Source organism: Mesoplodon densirostris, chromosome 1 (genome assembly GCF_025265405.1).
Source record: "Mesoplodon densirostris isolate mMesDen1 chromosome 1, mMesDen1 primary haplotype, whole genome shotgun sequence".
NCBI classification, from domain to species: Eukaryota; Metazoa; Chordata; class Mammalia; order Artiodactyla; family Ziphiidae; genus Mesoplodon; species Mesoplodon densirostris.
In genome coordinates this window covers 9,865,457-9,882,288 of record NC_082661.1, presented here as the reverse complement: position 1 = coordinate 9,882,288, position 16,832 = coordinate 9,865,457, and the positions used below count along the sequence as shown (strand labels likewise).

The following is a 16,832-nucleotide window of genomic DNA, read 5'->3' as shown; positions in this document are numbered from 1 at the left end:
GTCAGCACAGACCTCTCCTCCCTCCCAGGAGGCTTGTGACTGTCCAGCGTCAGTCGTAGGGGCAGGGAATCACACCACTCATCGAGGGGCTTATCGGCACAGGTGGATGTCATCAGTGATCCAGTTTTCCATTTTCCCGCTGACGCTGTAACTGCAACGTACTGCTTACCTTTCGGCACCCAGAAACTAGCTCGTTGAAGGTGGTGTTGGTTGAGAGCTATGGTAGGCCTTAAGCTTTGTGTGAATTATATCCTTTCAAATAGAGCTAACCAATGTCCCCTAGGTTGAAATGTAGACACGTCTTGCAAAAATGATCAGATCTGTGGTTACTCAAAACTGGGAAAACATAGAGTAGAATTCAACATTGTTCACCGTTAGGCTTTTATTTTGGAAGTGGAGCCTGCTGGAAGATGACCTTGGTTCTTATGCACCGTGCCTAAATGCCTCTGCGGCTGATAAATGGCAGTGATAAACGGGCACCAGACGTGCTCGACTCCAGGTCCTGGGAGCTGGGGAGGCATCCGCCATTAGACCCTTTGTCAGCCGGTGCAGGTGCAGAATGATAGATTTCCGTAGATTGTATCCGGCATTTCCCCATTCATTAGTCTTAGCATTTTCTCATACTTTCGATGTTCTTTGTTTCAAAACCATACAACTGACCCATTCATGAGAGGATGGATGCAATTCTCTTTGTCATAAGATTAATGTTAACTTTTTAAAATTAAAAACCATTCCACAGAGAGAAGCTGCTCACCCAACAGACGTCACCATCTCCAAAACAGCCTTGTATTCCCGCATCGGCACGGCTGAGGTAGAGAAACCCACAGGCCTTCTGTTCCAGCAGCCTGACCTGGACTCCGCCCTCCAGATCGCCAGGGCAGAGGTACTGTGGCGTGTGTGTGGCTCAGAGAAGGCAAGGCCAGCTCTGGGTGCCCTGGAAAAAGCTCAGGGTTCTGCCATTTGTAAATAAGTGTATGTACCCACATCCCACAAAGCCAGCATCTCTGGACACAGACTTTCTCCTCTGACCACTGCAGGCAGAGACAGGCGGCAAACCATGGGTTTTGATCTTGGACACTATTGTTTAACGAGCCTTTAGGGCCTCGTTCGAGTTATAACAAAAAAGCACATGCCTTTTAGTTGCTCTCTGTGGGCATTGTGGAAGTCTCATGTTTGGCTTATTTCTATCTCATGCTCGGGGAAATTCTCTAAATACAGTTATTTGGTGTAGCAGGTTTTAATTCCATATTTATTTAGTGTTTCCTTGTCTTGGTGTATGAATTGCTCAGATCTGAATTGACTCATCTGAGACTAACCTTCTTCCTCTTTTTCTCCCTGATACTAGATCATAACCAAGGAGAGAGAGGTCTCGGACTGGAAAGATAAATATGAAGAAAGCAGGCGGGAAGTGATGGAAATGAGGTCAGTTGTGATGCTCGGGCTTCCTGGTACCTGGGGGATGCTTACCTGTGGTTTGATAACAGCTGGAGCTGGTGTGGCCCATGAACAGTGTCCTCTATAGAAGTTATCCATTATTCCACAAGGTTTGTATTTTCACAAAAGTATTCTTAGTGTATTACTATTATTAAAATACCATGAGCATGAATCAAATAATGCAATCAAATAAATGTATGTACAAGGAAAAACACATCTCCTTCCCACTCAGCCTCTGGTTCCACACCCTTCAGGTAACTACTATGCACCATTTCTGGTGTATCCTTCCCAGAATTTTCCATTTCTGATCCCAAGTGTGTTCAGGTATCTATGTAGCCTCCATTCTTCTTCAAAAGTGGAGTGTAGAAATGTACATTACCCTATACTCTTTTTTAACTTAGCCTAACTTGGACAGATTTTTATACATCTTGACCTTATTGTTCAACAGGTGCTTAACAGTCCTTTTAAGGGTCTAACATAATTAATTTCACCAGTCTCAATCGATAAACATTGAGGGTGTCTCCCAAATGTCGCCTGAGTGATTTATTTTCATTTGCTGCCTATTGTCATAGGTGTATGACAGCTACCACACGGTAAGTACCTGCCGTGTTCCAGGCACTGTGCTTTTGGCTGGAGACACACAGCCTGTCTCACCCCACAGCTGTCGAGGGGATGGCCAGCCCCGCTGGAAGGCTCAGAGAGGTCAGGTGACTTGACGGAGGCCCTGGAGCTTCTAGTTCACAAGAACATGGATTGACTCCACCTTTCTGACTCTGAAACCCAAGCTCTTCCCACTGTACCCAGCTGCCTGCCTCTTGCTTTCACTCCTCACATGCCTTTTCCCCATTTTTTCCTTTCTCAATTCATCATCTTCTTAGAAACTAAGAAGCCATCTCTGGGGCTAGAATTTACCCTTGGGATGTGACTTTTAAAACTATATTGTAAGTGGCATTTTTAAAGCAATTTTGGCCCAAACCTCTGCTCTTGACCGTCCTGGGTTAGCACGTCTTGTCCAGGCTCTGGATGCTGCCGGGTCTAAGAACTGCTCATGGCGGGGTGGAGGGGGCATAGTTCATTTTCCACACACCTGCCTTTCTTCAGCACGAACTGAGGCAATTGCAAGAGAAGATATGGATTCAAGCACAATCATTTTAACAAGACAGAAGGTCTGGCACTGTGCCAAGGATACATACTAGGCTTCATTTTAAAGTCTCAAAGTGTGGGAATAAGAGAATGAATGCATTTTTAAACATTGGTTGAAGAACTTGTACATTTTTAGTACACTTAATTGCAGTAGTGCTGTTAGCTAATTATCAAAATCATATTCCTGGCTACCGTTTTAAGTAATAAGCAAATGTTTAGGTGATCATATCCCATTTTCTAAGTCAAATAGTATCTTCCTGAAAATTCTTCTGTTAGTTCCATCTTTCTGCTGACAGTTTTTGTGATCACTTCTGGAGCTTAATCTTAGTGCTATTTCACATTCAAACTGAGGCCCTGTAGTTGCATTATTTTAAAATCTCTTTTATCTTTTTTTTTTTTTTTTTTTTTTTGGCTAAGGGGGAGTTGGGGAGGGAACCGGGTGGCTTTGGTTTTTTGCCTGCACTCAAGGTGAAGGCAGGACATACGGGGAGGCTGGAAGTTCTTGTCTCTGATTCCTTTTGCTTTTCTGGGAGAAATTGTACCTCTGGGGGCTCCAGGGTTTGCTAACTGGTACAGTGGGATTTCAAGTGTCCCCAGCTGGCACAGAAGCACTAGTTTTTGGTGCCCTAAACGTCAGCCTCTGGAACCAGACCAGGTGGAAGTCAGGCCCTGCTTTGTAGCTGCTTCTGAGTCTGTTTCTTTTTCTTTCTTTCTTTCTTTTTTAATTGCGGTACAGTCGTTTTACGATGTTGTGTTGGTTTCTACTGTCCAGCGGAGTCAGGTAGAGTTCCCTGTGCTATACAGCAGGTTCTCTGAATCTGTTTCTTAACTCTGTGTCTAACTTTCCTCATCTGTAAAATGGGGGTAAGTCACAATGCCTGGAGGCAGTGGAACCGAAGGGTTGTAACAAAGACTCCAGAGTTGCTACCTGGGTTTGAATCCTAGCTCTGCCACTTTGTAACCCTGGGATCCTGGAAAGGTTCCTGAATGACCCTGTGTAGCAATTCTAGGGAGACCACTTCTTTGGCCCCCGGTCTCCTAGCACTTCTGAAAGGACACATCCCTTACTTGCTGTGGTCCCGCCTCCGCCCTCAGTGGTGGTGGGTCTAGATGGGGCAGCCTCAGAGATCCATCACTGTTTTGTGATTCAGGGGTGCCAGGAGGGGTTGTTTAAGCACAGAAGACACGAAGTGTCTCTGTGTAGGATTCAGAGAGAGAATGCAAGTGGACTCATGCTGTGGCTGCCTTTCCTGTGGTGGGTCTGCCCTTGGGTGAGGCAGTGACCTTGGGGCCAAGGTCAAGAAGCCAGGGACAGACACCCAGCAGCTGCAAGGCCTTTAGCCTTTGCAAGAGTGTGTTCTGCTGTCACCGTTGCTTTTAACTTCATTTAATTCCCACCCCCCAGTCCTGAAAGTCAAGGTCTAAGGTAATCCTCACTGTACCAGGCAGTAAGCTGAACCCTCAGCGTCCATTACTGACTTGGCCAAATCACACAGCTCGGAGAGGCAGGCTCAGCTGCAATCAGGTCCTAGATCTGTTGGAGGTTAGTAGCTCTTGGTTCTCTTGTGGATTGGATCATGTAGGTGAAACCCTCAAGTCTTTTCTGAGAGTCTCCTTTCATCTTATAAGCAAGGGATCTTAGTGCTTTTGTGCAGCTTCGCTTTATTGAGCCTACCCAAGAAGTGCTACTGTTTCCTCCCCTGCCACTCCCCACTCAACAACACAGGTGACTAAGAAGTGGTCCCTGGGCCTTGAGGAGCTTCCACTCAAGTACTATGATGTATGTTTTGGAAGAAGATTCAGATAAAATGTTACGGGGTTCTAAGGAGAAATCAGGGAAGTCTTCCTGGAGGAGGTAGCATTTGAATTGGCCCTTCAGAAATAGACTATGACAGGTGGAAAGAGAGAGGGGAAGTGAACAACATGGGCAAGGCCATAAAGGTGAGAAAGCTCAGGGCAGACAAGAAATCATTGTTCTCACTGAATCGCTGTGTTCACGAGATGGCGTGGAAGGAGGTAAGATTGATGAGGAAGATCAGGCCCAGGTGACAGAAGGCTTCGACTGGCAGGCTGAAGGTTTGACCTTCCTTTTTTTCTCAGTGGGCAGAGGGGAGACACAGAAGGTTTTGTATAAGGGAGTGATTTGATCAGAGTCTTGCACTAGGCAAATGAACCTATTTGAGTGTGCAAGAAGAGGGCTGAGGCTGGGGGGGTCCCTAGTAGTCTGAGCCACCTGTGACCCATAAGACTCGTCCTCTTAGACAGTGGTCAGGCTGTTGATATCCAGCACATGGGCTCCCGCGTGAAATTAAAAACCATTCTGTGGTCACAGTTCCAACCTATTTTTACTTCTCTTACAGGAAAATAGTGGCTGAGTATGAGAAGACCATCGCCCAGATGATAGGTGGGTGTCCTCACTGGTGGGGGGCTCAGGCCCGCCCTGAGATTTCTGAACTCTGGGGAGGGCTTTGAAGGTACAGACTCGGAGTGTGTTCCTCTCAGGCTCCTCTTAGAGCCTGAAGCCCTTTAGGGAGGGACCAGAGCATCCCAGAACGTGGTTCTGCCCCAGATCAGTGAGTCTGGGGACCTCCTGGAAACACCTGCCAGCATGTGTGTCCCTTAGCATGAATTATTCATGCCTGTGGGAAGCCGTGAATGTCACTTCAATGGCCACCACTTGACCCAGCCAGGATGGCCCACCTCATGGGGAAAGAGATTTGGGTTGGTTACTAGGATATTTGGGTGATTTTTTTGCTCATGGGAGAGAATCAGATCTCTATAATCAAATCTCTAAACCCTAATTTAGTTTAGACACAAGTGAAAAAATACCCAACTCGGCCTTTACATAGAGGTCTAGAACAAGGACAGTAGAACACGTGGCAGTCCAGCTGCCTGTCCCTATTAACTGTTCACAACACTATTTCTCACTGAGGTTGGACACTGCCTTAGAATCCATCTTAACACAGCATCCCTGGCAGCCAGTACTGACAGATTACTTTGGCCTGCAATAAAAGAAGGCCTCATGTTACAAGTTATACATGCCTGGCTCTCTTTTTTTTTTTTTTTTTTTAAGAAAAAGTAAGAAAAGTCCTTGCAGAAGTTCCAAGCCCAAGTCTTTTCACTGATGATCATCATTCAAAAATGCTGTTATAACTCTGGGTGCGAGGTGTGGGATTTTTGTTTATTTATTTATTTGCTTAGGTCCATGATAGCAGTTTTTTCAAAAACCTTTTACTCCAAAGGACATAAGCTCACTGCAAACCACAGTTTGATGCTGTTTTAGCAGGTGACCCCTCGTCATCTCAAACGTTTGGATATATCACACCACACCTGTAGCTTTTGCCCCAAGATAAATATGACCGCAGCCTTGGGAACAGTGAAGAAGCTTCCAATTGAGTGCTTTCCCTTCAAAAAAGCTTTAATTTTGGTTTATTATAATAAAGACCATTTCTCCCAGAGCTCAAGGGGAAGCCCATTGGAGTTTTTTTAAGGATCAGCCTCACGGTGTATGCTTTCTATCAAATGAAACCTCTTTGTTAAATTGGTATAACATATGGATACATATGGATGAGATAAAAAAAAAACCCAAAAAACCCTTGGAACTGATACGGCTGCTGAAAATGGTCAGAAGGAAGGATTTATATCTTCCCATACACATTGTTTGGCAACCTTTCCGCATCCTGGAGTCTAGGGACATGAAAATGTCACTCAAACCTACATGGCTCGTCTGGAAACATCCTTCTGCATCTCAGAGTCATACATTTTTATTTTTTACTTTTGATGATGACATCTAGGCCAGTGTTGAAGAGGACATGAGCCTTTGTCCTGCCAGCAGGCTGCCCAGAGCAACCAAATATTCTGGCTCAGCTGGCAGTTTGATAGAAGCAGACATTCCCTCTTGAAAACTGACAGAGTCAGAGTCTCTAGTTGACATAGTGGCCTGTCCTTGTGGTGACAGAAAGAGTATTGGACTTTGATGCTTTCCACGCTGCAGGGGACAGTAGTTAGAACAGTGTTTTCAATTCAGACACAGTCTGAGGAGCGTGTGGAACCCTGACTCCAGGGATTAAGGCCACACATGCCACCCCCCTATCCCCACCCCCTCCAGGAGACCTGGTGTGTTTGGCCTGAGAGCCCCTCTCTTCAAGAGCTGTGAAATTGCCCCTCTGAGCATTTTCCTGTTGGGGGGTGTTGAAGCACTCTCCGGGTGGCTCTGCGAGACCCCCTCCCCAGCGTCCCTGGCTGGAAGCAGTGCTGTCCCTTGGGGTGGCGCCTCATGGTGTGTCTGTTCCTCATCGCCCCCTCCCCATCCTCACTTCCTGTCCCGTTCATCACCCACCTTCCCAGAGCTGTTCTCATCCGAGAGGTGGCATGTCTGTGGGTGTCATCCGTCAGTCACTTGCAGGTCGCCGATGAGGGCCACTGTCGATTTCAGGGTCCTCGTGTCCTTGCCGAGGATGGTGTGGGGCTGCGGCATGGCCGGGACTCACTGTAGCTCTGGGAGGGACCTGCCTTCTTTTGAGGCAGGAAACACACCCATGTGTCTCATCTGGATCCCGTATTTTTCGTCTCGTTTCTGCTCACCCACCCACCATCCTCGTGGAAAGGGTAACTCGGGCCCAGAGTGAATGTACTAGCATTTTGAAGTTAAAACCAGCTTGTACCCAACTTCCACTAGCCTGGACTCCAGCCTGGCTCCCTGACCTCTGTTTAACCTTCACAAATGCTCCATGTCAATGTGACATCTGTCCTGCCATCACTGTCCATTCGCACCATATGTTACTAAAGAGAATATGTTTCATTAAGTTCCAATACCGACTATTCAGAATTCAGAACAAAAAGGGATTGCTGTGCTTTCTGCATTGCAGGTTGTTGCGATTGATTTTTTTTTTCCTGCTTTCCTAACAACTGCCCTGATTATCTGTTTTGCTTCCATTTTCCGTTGCTTCTTGCCCTTTGCTTGCAAAACAAACAGGCAAGCCTGGTAAGTAAATGCTTTTTCACCTAATTTGACACCCGCCCATTGCAACCCTTATTTGTTTGTTTGTTTTTCTATTTTTGTTACTTTTGCTTTTGTGTTTTGGCTGCATTCCCCACATGGTTTAATAGTGTTCCGCCTGAAAAAGCCAGAAAATCTCCAGGGCCATTGTTTTATTGTTGTGTCTAGAGCATCTTGGGTTTTGAGCTGATTTCCTGCTTTGAAGCACCTAGCAGCATTTGCAAGTTACAAAAAAAAAAAAAAAAAGATGTGTGAAGCACTCTCTCCTCGGGAACAGAGAAATTCTATTTTTACAAGGGTTATGGGGGGGGAGGAAAGGAAGCCTGAGGCGGCCTAATCTCAGATCCAGGAAATCAGATGGACTCTGTTTGATAAATGGCTCCTTTACCAAGCCAAGTGAAATGTATACATGGCGTAAAACCGGCCCAGAATGTGCATTGTACAGCTTGCTGAGAACTAAGGAAGCAGCTAAAATTCAAAGAATAAAAACAAGCATTTGGTTACTGGTGGAACTTTGTAACACCCTTTCTTTTAGGAGTCTAGATGTAGCAAACAGATTGCTGGCGGTTCTGTTCTTGCCATATGTTAAAAAGCTCCCCCTTCGTGGGTCACTGCGACTTGACATCATACCAGTTCGGGGGAGGCAATGATGCTGCTGATAACGGGTCACTGATATTGGGTTCTTACTATGTGTTGAGGGCATTATATTTAATCTTCTCCCAAAGGCCACAAGATAAATACTATGATCCCCTGTTTCAGGTGCGGAGGGCAGAGCTGAAAAACTCTGCCCAAGGTCACACAGCTGGGAAGTATCAGAGCCAGGTCTGGAATGTGGGCTCTCGGACTCTGGCTCCTGGGTCTTCACCTCTGCCCTGGTAGCGGGATCTCTGAGAGGCAGGGTAGGAGGACCTCAGCATCTTCCGGGCCTGTGGTTCTCCAAACGTGGTCCCTGGACCAGCTGCCTCAGCATCGCTGGGGACCTTGTCACAGATGCAGATCCTCGGCCCCACCCCAGACTGACTGAATCAGACCCCGCTGGCTGGGCACAGCCATCTGTGTGTGAACAAGCCCCCCGCTGATCAGGATACACGCTCACGTGTGAGAAGCCCCTCATTTTGGCAATGAGGCCCTGGGGCCTCGAGGGAGGACTTATGAGCAAGTTTATGGCCAGGGCTGGAGCCGAAACCAGAATGTGGCCCCCTGTGCCGTGCTCTTCCCTCCTCCCCACATCCGAGAACATGCCTGACGTCAGGATACAGAAAGATGCCCGTCTATCGGGAATCTAAGGGAAAAGAACCCAAAGCAACATCCCACTTTTTGTTTGTTTGTTTGTTTGTTTTTGCGCTACACGGGCCTCTCACCGCCGTGGCCTCTCCCGTTGCGAAGCACAGGCTCCGGACGCACAGGCTCAGCGGCCGTGGCTCACGGGCCCAGCCGCTCCGCGGCATGTGGGATCCTCCCGGACCGGGGCACGAACCCGCGTCCCCTGCATCGGCAGGCGGACCCTCAACCACTGCGCCACCAGGGACGCCCCATCTCCCCACTTCTAAGGGAGCTGCATCCTTCCAGGTCAATCCCTAAGAGGCTCACGTGGAGATGCAGTGAATGGATGAGCACAGCCTTGGGTTTGGATCTGGATCTGCCGCGTCCTCGGTGAACAAGTGACTCGGCTTCTCCTGTCGGACGGATACTAGAAATCTGCCTCAAGGCTGTGCTCCTTCATTCACTGCCGGCTGCACAGCGCGTATTGAGGTGTCCTGTGAGTCAGGCACTATCCTAGTTCTGGGACAGAGCAGCGGACAAAACAGACTCAGGACCCTGCTCCCAGGGAGTGTGCCTTCTACACACACACACGTGCACACACATGTGCACACACACGTCTGATTTCACAATACGGAGTGGCCACCGCTGGGCCGCTCCGAGGAGGCGTTTCCCACACGGGCTCAGGGACGGTGCCTCTGAGCGAGGCGGGAAGCTCTGGGCTGGCGTCACCCGCAGAGACGCAGCAGTGCTGAGAGCAGAGCGTGTGGGGCAGGGGTTTGGATTTTATTCCAGGGCAGAGGGAAGCCCCTGGGGTGGGGTGACCCGGTTTGGACTTCTGGAAGCTCAGCCTTGCTGCCGGGTGCTGGCTTAGGAGCACTGAATCAAGATAACAGTCGGTCCGGCGCCCGACCCGTGCAAGAGCCCGGTACACACTGGCCGCTGCTCTTACCATGGCTGTGTCATCATTTACAGCTGCTGTCCATCCTGCGGCCCAGGCACCCCTCCCAGCTGACCTGGGGCCAAGGAAGGACAGGAGCTCGGAGTGGGGCTTCCCCTCACCCCCGCCGCTCTCTGCTGCCAGCAAAGTTCCAGACGGTTCAGAGCAAGTGGTTCCTTGCCCACCCAGACCAATGATGGATTGGCATAGAGAGCGCTGGGCGGTTGAGGGACTTTTCTATAGCGTGGCCAGAGAAAGCCTTTGCCATCGATATGAGGGGTTTTCAAGGGGTTCCAGGCATATTCGCTCGCAGTGGCCCACAAAGCAGTCCCTTTCACCAGGATCAGCCAGTCTGAACTGGGCCAGAATTTAATTCTTTTGTGCATAACTGAGAAACTCACTTTGACAGAAATAGCTCCCTTTTCCTGGGAGTTAAGACACTTGCTCTGTCAAAGGAAATGTCCATTTCTGTGTGGAGCAGAATTTCAGGGCCATGGCTATGTGGGCTTCGGGTTCATGGGATGTTTTAAGGACGAAGAAACCTTTTTTCTTTCCCAGTGACCATCTCTTTAGCTTAATAACACTAAAGAAGGGAGATTCTCTCCCTCACAGCTCAATCTACGGCACCTTTTAATCTGGACCAACACAAAATTCAGTAGCGACATTTTCTTTTTTTACCTTATGGATCGGTCTGTGTGCTGTGGACAATGAAATAGAATCACCAGGGTCTCCAAGGTAGATGTTTAGGAGGTTGCATTGATCAGGTTAGAGAATGCTGGTTCATTTCCATCTCATCTGATGTTGCCCAGGCCCAGGTCTGGAATGCTGGGGCCATGGATTTTGTTCCTTTGGAGCTGGATGGGCTCGGGGGAGTGCGTCTGTCTCAACCAAAAGCCAAGGTCTGAGATTGCTTGCTAGTCAGGCTGAGTTGCATCTGAGGCCTCAGCCAGCCCCTGAGACCAGGTCCGGAGCCCATGGGCCCCATCATTTTGTTCCCGTGTCTCCTGCCAGAGGATGAACAGAGGGAGAAGTCGGTCTCCCACCAGACGGTCCAGCAGCTGGTCCTGGAGAAGGAGCAAGCCCTGGCCGACCTGAACTCGGTGGAGAAATCTCTGGCCGATCTCTTCAGGAGATACGAGAAGATGAAGGAGGTCCTGGAGGGCTTCCGCAAGGTGTGTTGATGTTCGCGGGCAGAGCAGGAGGGACGCGTGTGGCGGAGCAGGTGGGGCGGGCTGGGAGGATTGCGGGCCGCTCGCGAAGGCCGTCCCTGCAGGCCAGGGCGCTCGGACTTGGCTGTCCGGGGTTACACCCGCATCCCAGGGCGCTCGGGGTTCCCAACCCTTCTCGGCATTTCTTCTGTGGGCTCGACCCCTGTCTTCTGTTGAGTCAGAATGAAGAGGTGCTGAAGAAATGTGCGCAGGAGTACCTGTCCCGAGTAAAGAAGGAAGAGCAGAGATACCAGGCGCTGAAGGTCCACGCGGAGGAGAAGCTGGACAGGTAATGCCCCCGCCCCGGGTCTGCTCCCAAGGGCCCCTCAGCAGCCCCGGCCGAGGCAGGCTGGGAGCTTCCGGCACCCCTGCCATCGGCTTGGGCAGGGTGGTTAATGCAGCTGTGTTTTTCAATACAGTTCAAGATGAGAGCGCATTTGATAAATAAGGGATGCGTGTTGTAATTTCCAGGGTACCCGCTGGAAGCACCTCGGCGTCACGGGCATGGGGGTTCTCATGGGCTCCTGTGCTCCAGCCCCCACTAGAAAGAGCTGGAGCCAGGTGGTTGCGTTCCCCGTGCCCAGATTTGGGAGGAGGAAAGTGGGAGGCATCTTTGAGGAAGGGTGATCATTTCTGAACGCCAACCCCACGCTGTTCCTGCAGGGCCAATGCTGAGATCGCCCAGGTCCGGGGCAAGGCCCAGCAGGAACAGGCTGCGTACCAGGCAAGCCTGCGGAAGGAGCAGCTTCGAGTGGACGCTCTGGAAAGAACGCTGGAGCAGAAGGTAACAGGCCCAGGCGGGCCGGGCTGGCCAGACACTGAGACACACACAGGCTAGGCTTCCCTGCGCCCGTGGCAGCTCCGGGACAGCCCGCGTGTCAGGCACTCCCGGCACAAGTTCGTGCTTCATGAGCACGGCCTCGCTCTCCCTCTGGAAGATCCAGGTTAACGCAGCCCCGAGGCTGGCCTCTTTTCTGCCTTTCTGGGAATTGCTATTTTTCATTCCGTTTCAGCGTTCCTTCGTCAGATACTTGCTCAGCACTTGCAGTGTGCCAGGCATAGTACTTTAATCCCTGCATCCAGCGAGCTTACTAGTAAGTGGATGGTACCCACCCGGCAACCCCCTGGGAGAGACAAGCGGCTGCTGCAGAACATGGGCAGCGTCAGGGTCAGAAGGGCCCCCAGGTGTCCCCTCATTTTCGCGGATGGTGGGATCCTCCTGAGGTCCCTCGGCTTGTCCCCAGATTTCCCGATTTCCAGTCAAGTGCTTGGACCACCCTAAACACCATCTCCCTGGGTGTCCAGATGAGAAGCCCCTTCCACCCAGGGGTGCTTTGAATCTGATTCTGAGTGAGTGTGCGCCAGGCAGGCTTCCTCCCTGGGTGTGTTTGCAGACATGCACCCCCATTCTGGTTGGTTTACTGAGCCTTAGGATTCCCCAGGATGGGGTCATCAGAGGGCCCAGTGGCCAGAGGTGGCAGCACTTCGCATGCATTGGGGTCTTGGTGGGCGTCGGTGAGGACACTTTATAGGCAGGAGCCCAGGGTGTCTCGCAAATGGCCTCTGCTCCCCTAGAAGCACCCATCCAGGTTCCAGCATGGCTGGCTGGGGTCCCCAGGGGGTCTGGGCCACCTCTGCAGTGCTCACCTCTGCAGTGGGCAGGTACCACCTCTCACGTCACCTGCATGGTGTCAGGGAAAGAGCCCGGGACTCGGGAGATTCAGGTCCCTGCCCCTCCCTGCCATCCATCCTGACCCTTGGCAGGCCTGGCCCTTCACCTCGGTTTCTAGGTTTGTAATGTTGGAGGACTAAACCAGTAGATCTTGAAGGTTTGAGATCGTTCCCTCTTGTTTCCATCAGGGTATGATGGTGTTTAAATTGCATCCTGATGTTAGCTAAATCAATAGAGCTAAAACCAGGGTCAGGAGAGATGCTTTTCAAGGCACCCGGCCTGTTCAGATGGTTACGGTCGCAAAGTGAAGGTGACTGACGCTAGGTTTTCTGGGAAGCTAAAAGACAAGGAGAAAGCAAGTTGGATTTGCATTGTTTCGGATAACAGAAAAAATACAAATGTATCTGCAGACGCAGTTTTGTCTTAAACCAAGACCCAGGAAGAGGGGGTTAAGCACATGAGTTCTTCGCTAAATGGCTCTAAGTGATATGGAGACGGTGGTCTCTGTTTTCAGGAGATCCAGAAGCATGATTTCCCCCCAGGGCAGCTCTCAGGTGACGGCCTGGGGCAGTTCACCCAGTCGGGACTTGATAAAACGAGCTGGGACTTTTGCCCAGTGCGCTGAGCTCCGTGATGGGGCAGTTTCCTGGGCGGTGGGCTGATGGTGCCAGGATAGAGCTTGGAGAACCTCCAAGAACTGATAGCTAGTGGGTCTCCTAGCGCCTCTCAGCATGCCTAATACATAAAATAGCCAAGCTGTATAGGAGCCAGGCCGAGCTGAATTTGCATTCCAGGCCTGCTACGTCTGACCAACTGTGTGACCTTACGCACAATGCTTAACCTCTCTGAGCCTCGGTTTCCTCACTGAAAAGTGGGGGGATAATAATGGCTACCTTTAAGGGACTGTGATGAACACAGAGTGCGACCACAGGGCCTAGGCTGGGTTTGCATGGTGACCGGCACATGGTAAGCGCTCCAATAAGATGAAAAATCACTGTTAGCAGCCCCAGCAGCGGAAGTAGTGGCGATAATAGTAATTTCAGGATTAGTGGCTGGTCCTGCAGCCCGTGCAGAGCCCCATCTTCCAACCGGCATTTCAGTGCCTCAGGGAGCCAAAAACTCTAGACGGGCCAAGGCCAAGGGGATGTTCCAGGTGGGGCTCTCTCCCGGCGGGGCTGGTGGCAGGGCTGCAGCCAGGACCGAACCTCTCCCCTGCTAAGGAGGGCTGATTCCTCCCAGGCACCGGCTCAGTGATGAGTGGCTCCTGGAGCCCAGCCTGGACACAGGGCACGTGGCTCCGGGCTGGAAGGTGTCTTAGGCCCCAGGGTTTCCGGGGAAGGGCCTCAGTACAGCCTCAGGGCACAGGCTTGTGATTGACTTGCCTTCCATGGGGACCTCGAGGAAAAGCTGGCTGCACAATGTTCTGGGGATACCGGAAAGCTCTCGCCCCCTTGGAGAGGACCCTTCAAGGTTGGCTACTGAGCCAGATCAGCATCAGGCTCGACATTTAGTCCATCTGAGAGCACAGCCACTGCTGTCCAGATGGAGGCGTCACCCCGTAGGATCCCCGTCCCCGGAGAATGGACAGTGTTGTTGGATGACTGGTGCGAGATGAACACGTAGCTGACTCCTCTTGATGGGGCTTCCGAGGACGGGCAAGGTGTGACTTGAGGAGCCCCTGAAGACGTCTTGCATCTGCCCTCACCTCTCTCCTAAGGCCCTGTATCCACAGTACCTCCTCACCTGGCATCCTCTGAATAATGCTAGGGATCCCATCCAGGTAGACTTGCTTATCCCCTCTGGTGGCATTTCTCAAAAAAAGCCACCATCCTTCTGTGCCCACATCCATGGAGACAAATAAACGGAAGAGGACCAATACTAGTTAAGCCTTTACTATGTGCTGGTCACTGTGCAGGGAACTTTATATTTCTTACCTCATTTAATTCTGAGAGAGACATGTTATTGACCACACGTTTGAGATAAGGAAAATCGAGGCTCAGAGAGGTTGTGTAACTTGCCCAGGGTCACACAGCTAGAGCTGGGATGTACAGATTGTTTGGCTCCAGGTCATTTCTTTTGCTGCTTTAGATAAATTCAGGGGGACCAGGTGGCCCAGAGGACCCCTTCCCCTTACAAAGCCCAGTGACCGTTCTGATTGACTTGATTTCAAACAACCAGATTTCATCAACCTCTTCTTTTGTCTTCATTTGCAGAATAAAGAGATAGAAGAACTCACCAAGATTTGTGATGAACTGATTGCCAAAATGGGGAAAAGCTAACTTTGAACCAAATGTTTGGACTTTGACCACTGCGTGCAATATGACCGTCGGCACACTGCTGTCCCTCTGGTTATGTGGACAGGTTCTGTTTTCACTTTTTCGTATGCACTACTGTATTTCCTTTCTAAATAAAGTTGATTTGATTATATGCAGTACTAAGGAGACTATCAGAATTTCTTGCTATTGGTTTGCATTTTCCTAGTATAATTCATAGCAAGTTGACCTCAGAGTTCCTGTATCAGGGAGATTGTCTGATTCTCTAATAAAAGACAAATCGCTGACCTTGGCCTTGCCCTTTGTACATGAGTTTCCAGGGTGAGCGGCTTTTGGATTTAATATGATCATGTACAGCTTGCAAAGGGACTCTTGCCTTAAGGAGTGTAAACTTGATCTGCATTTGCTGATTTGTTTAAAAAAAAAAAGAAGATGCATGTTTCAAATAAAATTCTCTATTGTAAATAAATTTTTTTCTTTGGATCTTGGCAATAAGTGTGGCTGTGATTTATTTTCTGGGAAAGGTTGGGTCTTTTCTCACCTTTGTTAAAGCATATCAGATTTGGCCTTCCACTCTTCTCTGTCTGGGCTCATTTTTTTGTCCACAGATTTAAATAACATTTCCTTTGTTATCGTGGCTGTGTTTGTAAGATGAAGCAGTTGAGAAATATTGACTTGCTACTTAAATAATTGAGTGTGTTGAATTAGCTTAGATTTTGTTTTTACAAATTCTCTTGGACTTTAGGGGGGGCAAAATCTACTTCCCTTTATTGGTAGCAGGCTGTCACTCTTCCTGTTCATTCCTTTAGTCTGTGCAGATGAACACTGAAATGTTGTCCATTCCTCTCCAAAGGAATAGGAAATGGTGGCAATTCACAGTGGATGACAGGTGATTAAGCCACTTTGGAGGTTAGGGATATGTCTCCCTTAGATTCCCTAACTGCTCCTAACTTTCCCAGGGACCCCAGCTTGAAGGGTGGGTGTTAAGGGCAGTGAAGGGATAAGGGAGGTGTCCCAGTTTCCCAGGATGGCCGTAACAAATCACCACAAACTTCGCAGCTTAAACAACAGAAATTTACCCCCTCGTAGTTCTGGAGGCCAGAAGTCCAAAATCAAAGTGTAGGTGGAGTTTGTTCCCTCTGGAGGCTCTGAGAGTCTGTTCCATGCCTCCCCTGGCACCTGGCCGTGGCCGGCAATCCTTGATGTTCCTTGGCTTGTAGCTGCATCATGCCGATCTCTGTCTCCGGCTTCACGTGGGCTTCTCTTCTTCTGTCTCACATCTGCCTCTCCGTTCTCTTATAAGGACACCACTCTTTGGTTTTAGGGCTCATGCTGTATCCAGGATGAGCTCATCTCAAGATTCTCAATTACAACTGCAAATACCCTATTTCCAAGTAAGTTCACATTCACAGATAGTGGGATGTGGATGTATCTTTTGGGGAGGACACCTGTGGTGTGGGGTATTGGCTTGGAAAGCAGCCCCAAGCGCCTGATGGCCCTGGGCTTGAATGCCCCTCTCCTGCCCAGCCACAGTGGCTAAGGGATGCTCCCCTCCCACAGGCCCACCCCACCCCTAGCAGGGCAGGTCCTGTGCAGCCTCAGCTATGGGGCAACGGGGTGGGGTGGGAGGGTCTCTTCTATAACGTACAAGGTAGATGAAGCTCAGCTGTACCACTCGGCCCAAGGAGAGAAAGACACAGCCTGCCTTTCTGGGAGAGAATACCTGCCTCTCGTCCCACTGTCACCCTCACTGGACACTGGGCAGGGACCCTAACCAGGACAGGGCTGTGCCTCCTGCCACTGCCCAGCAACCTCTGCTTGGTCCAGCCTCTGGGTACACCTCCCAGGGCTCAGCCGCGGCCCCCTGCCCCCCATGCTCGCTCATCCAGACCAAACCCCCCTT

The 16,832-nt window shown here is 50.1% G+C and overlaps 1 protein-coding gene across 1 annotated transcript in view; it reads left to right on the top strand.

Moving 5' to 3' along the window:
• Positions 1-15,412, top strand: part of TACC2 (transforming acidic coiled-coil containing protein 2) — a 181,545-nt gene extending 166,133 nt beyond the window's left edge. Inside the window, exons 19-25 of the mRNA XM_060098683.1 lie at positions 740-883; positions 1,346-1,422; positions 4,938-4,981; positions 10,788-10,948; positions 11,167-11,273; positions 11,648-11,768; positions 14,870-15,412. Coding sequence (XP_059954666.1) covers positions 740-883; positions 1,346-1,422; positions 4,938-4,981; positions 10,788-10,948; positions 11,167-11,273; positions 11,648-11,768; positions 14,870-14,935 — 720 coding nt within the window. The 3' untranslated portion in view covers positions 14,936-15,412. The remainder of the gene's footprint in view (positions 1-739; positions 884-1,345; positions 1,423-4,937; positions 4,982-10,787; positions 10,949-11,166; positions 11,274-11,647; positions 11,769-14,869) is intronic.
• The last annotated feature ends 1,420 nt before the right edge of the window (positions 15,413-16,832 follow it).